General features: G+C 44.2%; 1 protein-coding gene across 4 annotated transcripts in view; it reads left to right on the plus strand.

The window, feature by feature from the left end:
• Positions 1–15,348, plus strand: part of hdac4 (histone deacetylase 4) — a 261,320-nt gene that overhangs the window by 201,328 nt on the left and 44,644 nt on the right. For all 4 annotated transcript variants that reach the window (XM_046359569.1, XM_046359551.1, XM_046359560.1 and 1 more), the window contains 2 exons: positions 4,910–5,029; positions 6,859–6,956. In XM_046359569.1, the coding sequence (XP_046215525.1) occupies positions 4,910–5,029; positions 6,859–6,956 (218 nt within the window). The remainder of the gene's footprint in view (positions 1–4,909; positions 5,030–6,858; positions 6,957–15,348) is intronic.

Consider the following 15,348-nt stretch of genomic DNA (forward strand, 5'->3'; position numbering starts at 1 on the left):
TTCATCCCAAAGGTGTTTGATGGAAGCACATAAATGTCTAGAATGTCAGTGTATGCTGAAGCGTTTAGATTTCCCTTCACTGGAACTAAGGGACCTAGCCCAAACCCTGATAAACAGCCCCAGACCATTATTCCTCCTCCACCAAACTTTACAGATGGCACACTGCATTGGGGCGTGTAGCATTCTCCTGACACCTACCAAACACAGATTAGTTCGTCTGACTGCCAGATAGTGAAGCATGATTATTCACTCCAGTAAACATGTTTCCACTGCTCCAGAGTTCAATGGTAGCGAGCTTTACACCACTCCAGCCAACGCTTGGCATTGCGCATGGTGATCTTAGACTTGTGTGCGGCTGCTCGGCCTTGGAAACCCATTTCGTGAAGCTCCCGACGAACAGTTCTTGTGCTGACGTTGCTTCCAAAGGCAGTTTTCTTTATTTAATTTTACCTTTATTTAACCAGGCAAATCAGTTAAGAACATATTCTTATTTTCAATGACGGCCTGGGAACAGTGGGTCAACTGCCTGTTCAGGGGCAGAACGACAGATGTACCTTGTCAGCTCGGGGGTTTGAACTCGCAACCTTCCGGTTACTAGTCCAACGCTCTAACCACTAGGCTACGCTGCCGCCCCAGGTTTGGAACTCGGTAGCGAGTGTTGCAACCAGGGATTGATGATTTTCTTTACACACTTCAGCACTCAGCGGTCCCGTTCTCTGGGGTTGTGTGGCCTACCACTTCGCGGCTGAGCCATTTCCACGTCAGGATAACAACACTTACAGTTGACTGGGGCAGCTCTAGCAGGGCAGAAATTTGACCAACTGACTTGTTGGAAAGGTGGCATCCTATGACGGTGCCACGTTGAAAGTCACTGAGCTCTTCAGTAAAGGCTATTCTACTGCCAATGTTGGTCTATGGAGATTGCATGACTGTGCTTGATTTTATGCACCTGTCAGCAACGGGTGTGACTGAAATAGCCGAATACACTCATTTGAATGGAATGGGTGTCCACATACTTATATACAGTATAGTGTATATACACTGCTCAAAAAAATAAAGGGAACACTAAAATAACACATCCTAGATCTGAATGAATGAAATATTCTTATGAAATACTTTTTTCTTTACATAGTTGAATGTGCTGACAACAAAATCACACAAAAAATGATCAATGGAAATCAAATTTATCAACCCATGGAGGTCTGGATTTGGAGTCACACTCAAAATTAAAGTGCAAAACCACACTACAGGCTGATCCAACTTTGATGTAATGTCCTTAAAACAAGTCAAAATGAGGCTCAGTAGTGTGTTTCTGGGCAATGCCTGGGCATGCTCCAGATGAGGTGGCGGATGGTCTCCTGGGGGATCTCCTCCCAGACCTGAACAGTCTGTGGTGCAACGTGGCGTTGGTGGATGGAGCGAGACATGATGTCCCAGATGTGCTCAATTGGATTCAGGTCTGGGGAAGGGGTGAGCCAGTCCATAGCATCATTGCCTTCCTCTTGCAGGAACTGCTGACACACTCCAGCCACATGAGGACTAGCATTGTCTTGCATTAGGAGGAACCCAGGGCCAACCACACCAGCATATGGTCTCACAAGGGGTCTGAGGATCTCATTTCGGTACCTAATGGCAGGCAGACTACCTCTGGCGAGCACATGGAGGGCTGTGCGGTCCCCCAAAGAAATGCCGTCCCGACCCACACCATGACTGACCCACCGCCAAACCGGTCATGCTGGAGGATGTTCCAGGCAGCAGAACGTTCTCCACGGCGTCTCCAGACTGTCACGTCTGTCACGTGCTCAGTGTGAACCTGCTTTCATCTGTGAAGAGCACAGGGCACCAGTGGCGAATTTGCCAATCTTGGTGTTCTATGGCCCTCATACCACCCTCGTGGAGTCTGTTTCTGACTGTTTGAGCAGACACATGCACATTTGTGGCCTGCTGGAGGTCATTTTACAGGGCTCTGGCAGTGCTCCTCCTGCTCCTCCTTGCACAAAGGCGGGGGTAGCGGTCCTGCTGCTGGGTTGTTGCCCTCCTACGGCCTCCTCCACGTCTCCTGATGTACTGGCCCGTCTCCTGGTAGCGCCTCCATGCTCTGGACACTACGCTGACAGACACAGCAAAGATTCTTGCCACATCTCGCATTGATGTGTCATCCTTGATGAGCTGCACTACCTGAGCCACTTGTGTGGGTTGTGGACTCCGTCTCATGCTACCACTAGAGTGAAAGCACCGCCAGCATTCAAAAGTGACCAAAACATCAGCCAGGAAGCATAGGAACTGAGATGTGGTCTGTGGTCCCCACCTGCAGAACCACTCCTTTATTGGGGGTGTCTTGCTAAATGCCTATAATTTCCACCTGTTGTCTATTCCATTTGCACAACAGCGTGTGAAATTTATTGTCAATCAGTTTTGCTTCCTAAGTGGACAGTTTGATTTCACAGAAGTGTGATTGACTTGGAGTTACATTGTGTTGTTTAAGTGTTCCCTTTATTTTTTTGAGCAGTGCATATTTGCTACCGCTCAAGTAAAAAAAATGATTGGTCCACCAACAGCCTAACAACCAACCAATCAACCAGTCGACTAAATGGGGTCAGCCCTAGTTCTGCGAGTTTAATATAATGCTTTTACAGACCAAGTTATTCAGTGGCAACATACAGTACCTGTCTGTATAACATGATATGAGACATATGTCTGGCGTTAGAATCTGTGAAACTGATGTCATAATAATCTTGGTACCAAAGAGCGCTGTATACTCTGTGTCATGTCATTTATCAGTATGACACACATTTGTGTCAAAAAGCGCTGCTTACAAAGACTGTCAAGATAGGGTATGTACAGTTAATGTCGGAAGTTTACATACACTTAGGTTGGATTCATTAAAACTCATTTTTCAACCACTCCGCAAATTTCTTGTTAACAAACTAGAGTTTTGGCAAGATGGTTAGGACATCTACTTTGTGCATGACACAAGTCATTTTTCCAACAATTGTTTATAGACAGATTATTTCACTTATAATTCACTGTATCACAATTCCAGTGGGTCAGAAGTTTACATACACTAAGTTGACTGTGCCTTTAAACAGCTTGGAAAATTCCAGAAAATGATGTCATGGCTTTCTGAATTGTGTTTAAAGGCACAATTCATAATTTGAGTGAATTGGAGGTGTACCTGTGGATGTATTTCAAGGCCTTCCTTCAAACTCAGTGCCTCTTTGCTTGACATGGGAAAATCAAAAGAAATCAGACAAAATTGTAGACCTCCACAAGTCTGGTTCATCCTTGGGAGCAATTTCCAAATGCCTGAAGGTACCACGTACATCTATACAAACAATAGTACACAAGTATAAACACCATGGGACCACGTAGACATCATACCGCTCAGGAAGGAGACGTGTTCTGTCTCCTAGAGATGAACGTACTTTGGTGTGAAAAGTGCAAATCATTACCAAACAACAGCAAAGGACCTTGTGAAGATGCTGGAGGAAACTGGTACAAAAGTATCTATAACCAGAGTAAAACAAGTCCTTTGTCGACATAACCTGAAAGGCCGCTCAGCAAGGAAGAAGCCACTGCTCCAAAACCACCATAAATAAGCCAGACTAAGGTTTGCAACTGCACATGTGGACACAGATCGTACTTTTTGGGGAAATGTCCTCTGGTCTGATGAAACAAAAATGTTTGGCCATAATGACCATCGTTATGTTTGGAGGAAAAGGGGGAGGCTTGCAAGCCGAAGAACACCATCCCAACCATGAAGCACGTGGGTGGCAGCATCATGTTGTGGGGGTGCTTTGCTGCAGGAGGGACTGGTGCACTTCACAAAATAGATGGCTTCATGAGGATGGAAAATGTGGATATATTGAAGAAACATCTCAAGACATCAGTCAGGAAGTTAAAACTTGGTCGCAAATGGGTCTTCCAAATGGACAATGACCCCAAGCATACATCCAAAGTTGTGGCAAAATGGCTTAAGGACAACAAAGTTAATGTTTTGGAGTGGCCATCACAAAGCCCTGACCTCAATCCTATTGAACATTTTTGGGCAGAACTGAAAAAGTGTGTGCGAGCAAAGAGGCCTACAAACCTGACTCAGTTACACCAGCTCTGTCAGGAGGAATGGGCCAAAATTCACCCAACTTATTGTGGGAAGCGTGTGGAAGGCTACCCAAAACGTTTGACCCAAGTTAAACAATTTAAAGGCAATGCTACTAAATACTAATTGAGTGCATGTAAACTTCTGACCCACTGGGAATGTGATGAAATAAATAAAAGCAGAAATAAATAATCCTCTCTACTATTATTCTGACATTTCACATTCTTAAAATAAAGTGGTGACCCTAACTGACCTAAGACAGGGTGTATGTAAACTTCCGACTTCAACTGTTGGTCAGATACTGAAAGAGGAGCTTTTTTTTACATCTTAAAGGCCTTTCGAATTAGAAAATATCTCTATAGAAACTTCTGAAGCAGCCCCGTCAAGAAATAGGCACACAGTTTCAAAATAACCTTCTTTAAAAGTTGTCATGTGTGAGATCATGCCTCGATATAGAAGCTTAAGTCACTTTTTTATGTTTGACTATGTAGATAGGTCTACTGAAATTAAATGGAAAGTAATAGATATTGTCACCCAGCAATGGGATTTGTAAAACAGACTCTTAAAACAACCCTCTGAACTAGTCACAAAGGTTGTAGGATGTTAGATAGTGGCTAAGCATGACAATGGAGAGCATTTTTTTCTGGTTTCCACTTGCTATTAGTCTTCTATGCTCATCTGACGACTGACTCAAGGTTGATGTTGTTTAGCGCACAATGCTTTTGGATAGGATTTGGATGTGGAGACCTGTTCCTAAATCGGTTGTTAGTCAGGAAGTAACCATAGCCCGCCACTCTCAATGTCTGTCAGGATGTTCACCATGGAAATGGCACGCAACAAGCATTCTACAGCGACCCCAACATTCTCTATCTGTCACTCCATCGCTACGACGATGGCAACTTCTTCCCCGGCAGTGGAGCGCCTGATGAGGTGAGTGTATGTGTGTGCGTTGTTTCCCCCATGATTTTTTTCAGCAGCATTGGCAACGTTAGTGTTTTTTTGGGGGGGTGGCGCTATTTTTCTGCAATTCTAAATGTTTTGTCATGGGGCTGAGAGACAAATTGCAGTTTCAAAGCAAAATGTCCTGCTATTCAACACATTTTGCAATGGCGTTGAGATACCGTTTTACAGTTCAAAAGCTAGTTTCCTGCAATTCTACACAGTTTGTCATGGGACTGAGAGAACAGTTGCAGTTTTAAAGCTGATTCCCTGTAATTCTACACATTTTGCCATGGGGCAGAATTTTTTTTCAACACCAATGCTTTACTCTTGATAATGAAAAACGATGTACTGAAGCGTATGGTTCTTGTCACTTTCCCCAAATCCCCAGGTTTTCCTGAATTTCTGGTTGGAGGATTTCTGACTTATTCCCTCCTGATTCCAGGATCTTCCCGGAATCAGGAGGGGGAACCTTGGAATTTTTTGAAAGTTATAGCAATTTTGCCAATTGGTAACCACTCACTAAGTTGAACACTGATCATCAAATGAAATGGTGGCCGTGTTTCACCATTCAGTCAAACACCGGGCACTATAATTTCTGCCATCCCTGGCTCAATAACCAATAATGACCAGAAAATAGATTTTTGGAAATGTTCCTGTTATTCACAGTCAAATTGCCAACATAAAGAAAACTCAAAGGTTGTTGGCTCTCCCCTAATAATTACTACAATATTGACAGTAGTCCTATCCTAGCATTTCCTGATACATGTTTTTTTTAAGGATGAGGCCAACCGCCACTTAGTTCAGATTATTGAGGTTGTTTGTAAACTGCTCAGACTTAATGTAAAAGTGTGTGTTGCGTGCATATAATAGTGTGTGCTCTTGCCTGGCAGCTGTAATCTGAGCTTTGACAGGTAAATAGCAGGAATCTCGGCAGTCTTTTCCTAGAGATACTACATATATTACTAGAAAGGTTCGATATGGTCCCTCTACAGTGGAATGGTCAATCAATGTTCAGATGTTACGGTGTATGGTGTGTGTAATTTTGCCTGTTGAGTGCCTGTTGAGTGCCTGTTGTGTGCCTGTTGTGTGCCTGTTGTGTGCCTGTTGAGTGCCTGTTGAGTGCCTGTTGTGTGCCTGTTGTGTGCCTGTTGAGTGCCTGTTGAGTGCCTGTTGAGTGCCTGTTGTGTGCCTGTTGAGTGCCTGTTGAGTGCCTGTTGAGTGCCTGTTGTGTGCCTGTTGTGTGCCTGTTGAGTGCCTGTTGTGTGCCTGTTGTGTTTCTGTTGAGTGCCTGTTGAGTGCCTGTTGAGTGCCTGTTGAGTGCCTGTTGTGTGCCTGTTGTGTGCCTGTTGTGTGCCTGTTGAGTGCCTGTTGTGTGCCTGTTGTGTGCCTGTTGTGTGCCTGTTGAGTGCCTGTTGAGTGCCTGTTGTGTGCCTGTTGTGTGCCTGTTGAGTGCCTGTTGAGTGCCTGTTGTGTGCCTGTTGAGTGCCTGTTGTGTGCCTGTTGAGTGCCTGTTGTGTGCCTGTTGAGTGCCTGTTGAGTGCCTGTTGTGTGCCTGTTGTGTGCCTGTTGAGTGCCTGTTGTGTGCCTGTTGTGTGCCTGTTGAGTGCCTGTTGTGTGCCTGTTGTGTGCCTGTTGAGTGCCTGTTGTGTGCCTGTTGTGTTCCTGTTGTGTGCCTGTTGAGTGCCTGTTGAGTGCCTGTTGTGTGCCTGTTGAGTGCCTGTTGTGTGCCTGTTGAGTGCCTGTTGTGTGCCTGTTGTGTGCCTGTTGTGTGCCTGTTGTGTGCGTGACTAACCTATGTTGTGTTGTTTGTGTTGTAGGTGGGCACTGGGGCAGGCATGGGCTTCAATGTGAACATGGCTTTCACTGGGGGGCTAGAACCACCCATGGGAGACGCAGAGTACCTGGCTGCCTTCAGGTAACACACAAACACAGACTAGCTACCACAGAGTATGGTGATGTTTTCTTAAGCTGGGAACACCAGCGCATGAAAACCGAAGAGTGAAAAAGCAAGAAAATGAGGGGCCTGTTTAGTGGGGAATTTGCAGCGGTGGGGGTTGGCTGTTGGAGTGTGGAGTGCTTAGGGAGCACTCGATTGAGGAGAGGGTTGTATTTCATCAGGCTGAATGTCCCAGTGGTCTATCTGTCCTGACGGTTCCCACCTCTGGAACCATATACAGTGGGATTCCAAAGAATTGACACTTTTGATAAAGAGGTGAAATAATGAGTGTATAAAATAAATCATTCAAATACTGAAATATATTGAGAGTATGAGATATTTATGAGTGAGAAAGTCAGTGAAGGTCAAAGATCATACCCCCAAGACATGCTAGCCACCCCTGTTATTGGTAATGGTGAGAGGTTAGCATGTCTTGGGGGTATGATCTTTGACCCTCTGTGACTTTCTCACTCATTATTATTCATGATTTATTCAGGATTATCCATAATCATGGTAGCATCTGCATTAATGTAGAAGTGTTTAGAAACATATTCTATTTTTATTTATAATCAAATTTACTAGGAATATGGGACCAAATACTAAACTTTTGACTACTTTAATTATTATCATAATTTTGACTCATACCTTTTTGGAGAAAACAAATATATATATACTTGTTAAGCAAAATGTCTTTCTCTGAGCATTTATATTATTATAAAATAATATAATTTCCCACTTTTTTGGAGCATGCAATATAGCACAGTATTTGAATGATTTATTTTATACTGTCATTATTGCTCATCTTTATCAAGGGTGTCAATCATTTTGGACCCCACTGTACACCCTACTGTCAGGCCGCAAGTCTACAGACACACATTAAAGGGATAATTCACTCTGATATCACTCACTGCCTTCTTGCCTTTAATGTAAATGATACCCTGCGTTGTCTATGTCCACAGCTTTCAACTTAAGCCGAAGTGACTGATACAGTAAGCTATTGTTAGCCGTTAGGATTGGAACGTAGTACATAGAAATGGTTGATCGCAGACTCGGGACAACACTAGATTCTTTTTAGAGAGAAAAAAACTAAAGGACTACGAAAACGGATTGGGCAAATTATGTCAAATATCCCTGATGTTCACAAATACAACCACGTTAACGTCATTTGGAGTCAAACCTCGGTCAAATACATATGTCAAATAGTTCCATACGATTCAGGTGCACTTGATTAATTTGCCCTGTACAATGGAACCAAATAAATAGTCCCAAAAGGGTACATATTGTCCACACATTGTCTATTTTAGAGTAATATCTATTCACATGATACACTACATCAACGTTACATCTCATCCAGAGCAGAAGTACTGAGAGAATTTCATCTGGGGGGAAAAGAACATGGTTCACCATGACTGTGTGAAAAGCTCCAGTCCAAAAATAACAGTAAGTGGGTTCTATATGGCTGAGAGGCCATGAAACATGAAGTATGATGTGTTGTAGTGCACGGCCGAGGCAAGGCTTTGTGGCGGCCTCTCTTATCTGCCAAGCAGGCTGATGCCATGGCTGAACTCCATTAGGTCCGCTGTCTGGGGCTATTTATAACCCACCTACACACTCGCACTGTACACACACATAATGCGAGCAAGCACATATAGACACACAACACAAACACACGAGAAAACACAAACACCACTCGAAACTCATGCACGCATGCTCACAGGCACCAATGTGTGCATACACACACTCACCCACCCACCAATGAATGCACGCATACACTCACAAACTCAGACATATGGTGGGAATGCCCGGGCAGAGGGCAATTCGCGACGCCCCACTTTGAAGATGAGCTGTCTGAGCTGCCGGTACCAGTAGACACACATCAAGCCTCTCTCACTCTCTCACTCTCACTCACTCACTCACTCACTCAATGGCTGGCTGCACACTATGCTATGATAACCAGGATACCGTGCCCCCCTAATGTACCCCAGATCTCAATCTCCACATACAGTTGAAGTCGGAAGTTTACATACACCTTAGCCAAATACATTTAAACTCCGTTTTTCACAATTCCTGACATTTAATCCTAGTAAAAATTTCCTGTCTTAGGTCAGTTAGGATCACCACTTTATTTTAAGAATGTGAAATGTCAGAATAGAAGTAGAGAGAATTATTTATTTCAGCTTTTATTTCTTTCATCACATTCCCAGTGGGTCAGAAGTTTACATACGCTCAATTAGTATTTGGTAGCATTGCCTTTAAATTGTTGAACTTGGGTGAAATGTTTCGGGGAGCCTTCCACATGCTTCCCACAATAAGTTGCGTGAATTTTGGCCCATTCCTCCTGACAGAGCTGATGTAACTGAGTCAGATTTGTAGGGCTGCTTGCTCGCAAACGCTTTTTCAGTTCTTCCCACAAATTTTCTATAGGATTAAGGTCCGGGCTTTGTGATGGCCACTCCGATACCTTGACTTCGTTGTCCTTAAGCCAACTTGTATGCTTTGGGTAATTGTCCATTTGGAAGACCCATTTGCGGCCATGCTTTAAATTCCTGACTGATGTCTTTAGATGTTGCTTCAATATATGCACATCATTTTATTCCCTCATGATGCCATCGATTTTGTGAAGTGCACCAATCCCCCTTGCAGCAAAGCACCCCCACAACATGATGCTTCCACCCCTGTGCTTCACGGTTGGGATGGTGTTCTTCCGCTTGCAAGCCTCCCCCTTTTTCCTCCAAACATAACGATGGTCATTATGGCCAAACAGTTCTATTTTTGTTTCATCAGACCAGAGGACATTTCTTCAAAACTACGATCTTTGTCCCCATGTGCAGTTGCATACTTTAGTCTGGCTTTTTTATGGCAGTTTTGGAGCAGTGGCTTCTTCCTTGCTGAGTGGCCTTATAGGTTATGTCGATATAGGACTCGTTTTACTGTGGATATAGATGCTTTTGTACCTGTTTCCTCCAGCATCTTCACAAGGTCCTTTGCTGTTGTTCTGGGATTGAATTGCACTTTTCGCACCAAAGTGCGTTCATCTCTAGGAGACAGAATGCGTCTCCTTCCTGAGCGGTAAGACGACTACGTGGTCCTATGGTGTTTATACTTGCGTACTATTGTTTGTACAGATGAAGGTGGTACCTTCAGGCATTTGGAAATTGCTCCCAAGGATGAACCAGACTTGTGGAGGTCTACAAGTTTTTTTCTGAGGTCTTAGCTGATTTCTTTCGATTTTCCCATGATGTCAAGCAAAGAGGCACTGAGTTTGAAGGAAGACCTTGAAATACATCCACAGGTACACTGAAACTCAAATGGCCCAAATTATGTCAATTAGCCTATCAGAAGATTCTAAAGCCATGACATCATTTTCTGGAATTTTCCAAGCTGTTTAAAGGAACTGTCAACTTAGTGTATGTAAACTTCTGACCCACTGGAATTGTGAAACAGTGAATTATAACTGAAATAATCTGCCTGCAAACAATTGTTGAAAAAATTACTTGTGTCATGCACAAAGCAGATGTCCTAACCAACTTGCCAAAAATATAGTTTGTCAACAAGAGATTTGTGGAGCGGTTTAAAAACGAGTTTTAATGACTCCGACCTAAGTGTACCTAAACCTCCGACTTCAACTGTAACCCTGCTCCTCACCTAACCCCAAACCTGGCCCTCTCACATCCAAGGCAGATGGAGCACGTGCTGTACAAGCCACAAGTATCATATATGCCATATGGATTTACACAGCATTTGAGATGTGGAACATGATACAGATCAGGGTGCAACTGTACCTACGACATATTATTATACAGTATATATACAATACGTGAAAAACCCCTGTGTCCCTACCATCTGCATCACCTGTAGCCCATCTTCAGGTAGTGTCTCTTTTGTTGTTGTAAGAGCCATTTAAAGCAAAATGTTATGCGTTGCTCAAATCTATCCTTTGTTGTTGTTTCTCAACCAAGCAAGAAGAGTAGCTCCCCCTTAAATGTATAGAAGCCAGTGTCACCCAACACCAGTCTTTCTGGTAAAGGAATTGGGAAACTACAGCGAACTGGTGCCAAAATGTCTTCCGTCCTACCCGTGTTGGCTCAGTGTAAAGTGGATCTTTTGGAAGCTACATTTGGAAACTTCTTAAGATTCTGACAATGAATTGTTAGGAACCATCCTGCCCCATTATGTTGATGCTGCAAGTGATAGAACTGCAAGACCAACTGTTTGGAAAGGGTGAGACAGCTTGTTTGTTGATACTCTGTGACACTGTAGTAGTTCGGGCCAGAAAAGCGTATGTTGTCGCTCCTCACGCTGTTGTCACGCCTCATGTATCTTGGCATCCATTGGCTGTTTTTCTCTACAGCAGTATAACCAGTGCTTCATTTCATCCTGCTGGAACAGGATCCGGCACCTCTCAGCTTTGGACCGTTTCATTCCGGAACCTATTTGTCAGGATCTGATACCTCTCGCAGCATGATATTTTTTCTCTCTCACTGCTTGTAAATGTAGTCTAATAAAAGCCTTTAGAGTTCATTCGAGTTGCCTCTTTGTTAATTCCCCTTCCCCACAACAACAGAAAACGTCATGTGAAAAGGTAGTTTTTCAGCCACGGCAGATATTCTAAAAGTTGATTCGGTTATATAGTCCTCCAGCAATGACCTGACAGGCTGACAGCGAGCAAAGTTCATGACCTTTATGAGATACTGTAAGTGATTGATACAACCTTAACTTTACTCCCTAGCTTCGCCTCAACCTCTGACAGGCTAGGTGGAAATTCCACCATATTGCTTACACCTATCCAAACCCATGAGATCTACACAAGTAGATCGGGAGAGAGGGTAATTGATTTGATATGTTTTCTTTGGCAATGTCAATTCTTACACATTCCATGTCAATAAATATTCTTGAATTGAACTAAGAGAAGGCGTACGTGGCTCTTCCCCTTATGTCACTCAGCTGGCCCCTGGCGCTTTTCAATTCCACAGTGCGGAAGTGAGAGTCTCTCCTCGGCCTCTCTGATTAACAGAACCCAGAGGAATAAGGCCAGCATAGCCCAACAGTCCATATATCCGCTCTCCCTCTGTCTCATTCTATGTCTTTCTATCTCTCTCTCAAGCACAGGAACACACAAACACATACACACTTACTCTCTCTCTCTCACACACACACACACACACACACACACACACACACACACACACACACACACACACACACACACACACACACACACACACACACACACACACACACACACACACACACACACACACACACACACACATAAACACACAAACCATACACACACGCACACATCCTCCCCATCTCACTCCTTATTTTATCTCTTGTTTTGTAAGCAGCATATTCTCCCCCTTTCTCTCTCTCTCTCTCTCTCTCTCTCTCTCTCTCTCTCTCTCTCTCTCTCTCTCTCTCTCTCTCTCTCTCTGTGTGTGTAAGAGGATGCCTGCCTTGCGGGCGTCATCTTCTAATTTCTTCACAGCCAGTGCCACGTTGCATTTGCAGGGGATCAAGCCAGACTCCAGAAAGAGAGAGAAAAAAAGATAAGAAAATGGTCCCTAATGAAAACCAGAAGCACCGTCTCTTTCTCCCTCTCGCTCCCTCTCTCACCATGAACTTGGAAACGGAGAGGAGAATTGAGCTTAATTCAAACCAGCTCTCCGCAACGCCAGATGACAAGGCTTTGAAGTGTGTGTGTGTGTGTGTGTGTGTGTGTGTGTGTGTGTGTGTGTGTGTGTGTGTGTGTGTGTGTGTGTGTGTGTGTGTGTGTGTGTGTGTCTGTCTGTGTATGTGTTTTCTACCCTGTCTCTTTGCCTGCTCTCCCATGCTTTTTTGTGAACGGTCGGAAAAGCCTTTGAGCCTAACATGTAGGCATGGCTAGCGTTAACCCTTTGTTGGTTAGTAGGTTTGGGAGGTATTGTGTCCTGGGGGGGTGGTCTATTTTACTACCCGAGCCGGTCTTGGCGTGCCCCTCCTGGGTGGATTAGGCCGGACGGTGAGGATGGATCTCTTTTCGGGTGCCTGGCAGTCGACGGTTCTACTTCTAAGCTCCCGCAATCGGTCTCAGTCCATCGCAGGGGGAATATGTACATGAGTTATTGCTAATTAGCGATTGTAAACTGAAGTCATGTGTATCCAGTCAAGCTATATCCTCTTCCTCCTCATTTGCTGTTTACGCAGTCCACATGAAAACACACACACACACACACACACACACACACACACACACACACACACACACACACACACACACACACACACACACACACACACACACACACACACACACACACACACACACACACACACACAAGGGATGAAAAAGAGGAGTGGAAGATGGAGAGAGTTCCTAGAGAGGGAGGTTTCCCTGTTTCTTGTCAATGCCTGCCACTGAGGGAAAAGCTGCCTCCATTCTGAAAGAGGTGTGTGTGCGCGCGCTCGTGTTTGAGTGTTAGTGAGTCTGCATATCTTATCACTCAGCGCAGTGAGAGAACGGATGCCATTTTGAGAACTTGGGTGAACTATTTGTGAACAAAGTCCCCTACACAAAGACTCAATCCCCCAAAAAGTGTTCATCTACGGCAGCACTCTGACCAAATCTCCCACCTCCGTCTAGTCTATTCTCTCCCAAACTCTAAGCCCACAACCTCACTGGGTAAAGAAGGTAAAGAAAACAGTGCAGATGAAAGAGAGAGAGACGTGGCTCATCTCGTCTTCTCATATCGGTGAAAAATCCAATAGCTACAGGAATGCCCCAGTAAAGATCAGAGGAGAAGGAATAGCAGACTCCAGAGCCAACTCTATGGGAAAGTTGACGTGTTGGGCGACCCCTTCCTGCGGAACTGATCTTCGGGGTTTCGGTGGGTTCGGGAGCTTTATAGGTCGAGCGCATTGAGTAGTCACAGAGGTGGCGGTGTTATCTTCGCAGAAATGCCAGAGAGGACGAATTACAAATTAAATCAAATTGTATTTGTCACATGCGGCGAATACGACAGGTGTAGACCTTACCGTGAAAGGCTTACTTACAAGCCAATATCCAACCATGCAGTTCCAGAAATAGAGTTAATAAAATATTTACTAAATAAACTAAAGTATTTTTAAAAAATCTATTAAATCAAAAAGTAACACAAGGAATTTACATAAGAATAGCGAGGCTATATACAGGGGGTACTGGTAGCGAGTCAATGCGCTGGCGGGTGTGTCTACGTGGTACCTATACGTGTGTTTGTGTGAGAGAGAGAGAGTCTTGAGTGTGTGTGTTGGCGTGTGATGAGGATATTACAGTGGGTCAGGGGGATTTATGTTAGGCCTGACTGTCTCAGAAGAAAGAGGTGTTCAACCCTGAGGCTTAGCAGGTCCTCCCAAGCATGCTCCCCCACAGTGTCGGGACACACACACACACACACACACACACACACACACACACACACACACACACACACACACACACACACACACACACACACACACACACACACTGTCTCACAGCAATACACAGACACACATGCACACAATCTAACCAAGGTCCATGCCTTGAGGAACTAAATGTGCAACAGGTAATACAGAAACACGTTGTAAGTACTTTTTATTCAACTTTATTTTTATTTAAAGGCACAATGTGTAAAAATCGCTCTGCATTACCTAGTTGCCAAAAATTCTGAAATGTTCCCCTAATTTCAGTTTGCGACAAAACAAGCAATGTAAAGTATAGAAAATCATTGTACCATCTAAACCGAAGGTAAAAAGACGCAAAAACAAAATGTAGAAATAGTACACATAGAACGGATCTACCGCTTATCTGACTTTCAATGAGAAGGACGGATGTATACAGTACCTCACATTTTTATGTGAATTTGGTTAAAAGGCACACAAAGCTACATATTGCGCCTTTAATCTGAACAAACACATTCGGTGCGACTGCGTGCCTTGGCAGAGCAGAACAGTATACATTTTCCCTCAACATCGAAAGCACACCTCAGCGACGACACTTTACAGGCAGGAACTAGCTGATGGAGGCAGGAAGGTTTCTGGATCCCACCCTACAAACCCAGGATGTCCCGTAGCTAAGACGGTGTCGTAAATCTAGTTAAAACTCGTTATCCGCTAGCCTTATTAACCAAGCCTTTTTCATCTACCACATAGATATCCACTGATTCACTCCATAGCAGGCCTATAAAAAAAACACTTGTTTCCACTCACACTGGCTTTCTAATGGATCGCTGTGGCTTTCCCAAGGTTGTCGTCTGTTTTAGAGAGGGGTTGTGGGGGGGGGTTGATGATGCGTGCAGTTTTTGATTGAGGCTTGACGTGTGTGTGTGTGGTGTGTGTGTGTATGTGCGCTTTAAAGCAGCTGAACAAATACTTC

This window comes from Oncorhynchus gorbuscha, linkage group LG01 (genome assembly GCF_021184085.1).
Source record: "Oncorhynchus gorbuscha isolate QuinsamMale2020 ecotype Even-year linkage group LG01, OgorEven_v1.0, whole genome shotgun sequence".
NCBI lineage: Eukaryota > Metazoa > Chordata > Actinopteri > Salmoniformes > Salmonidae > Oncorhynchus > Oncorhynchus gorbuscha.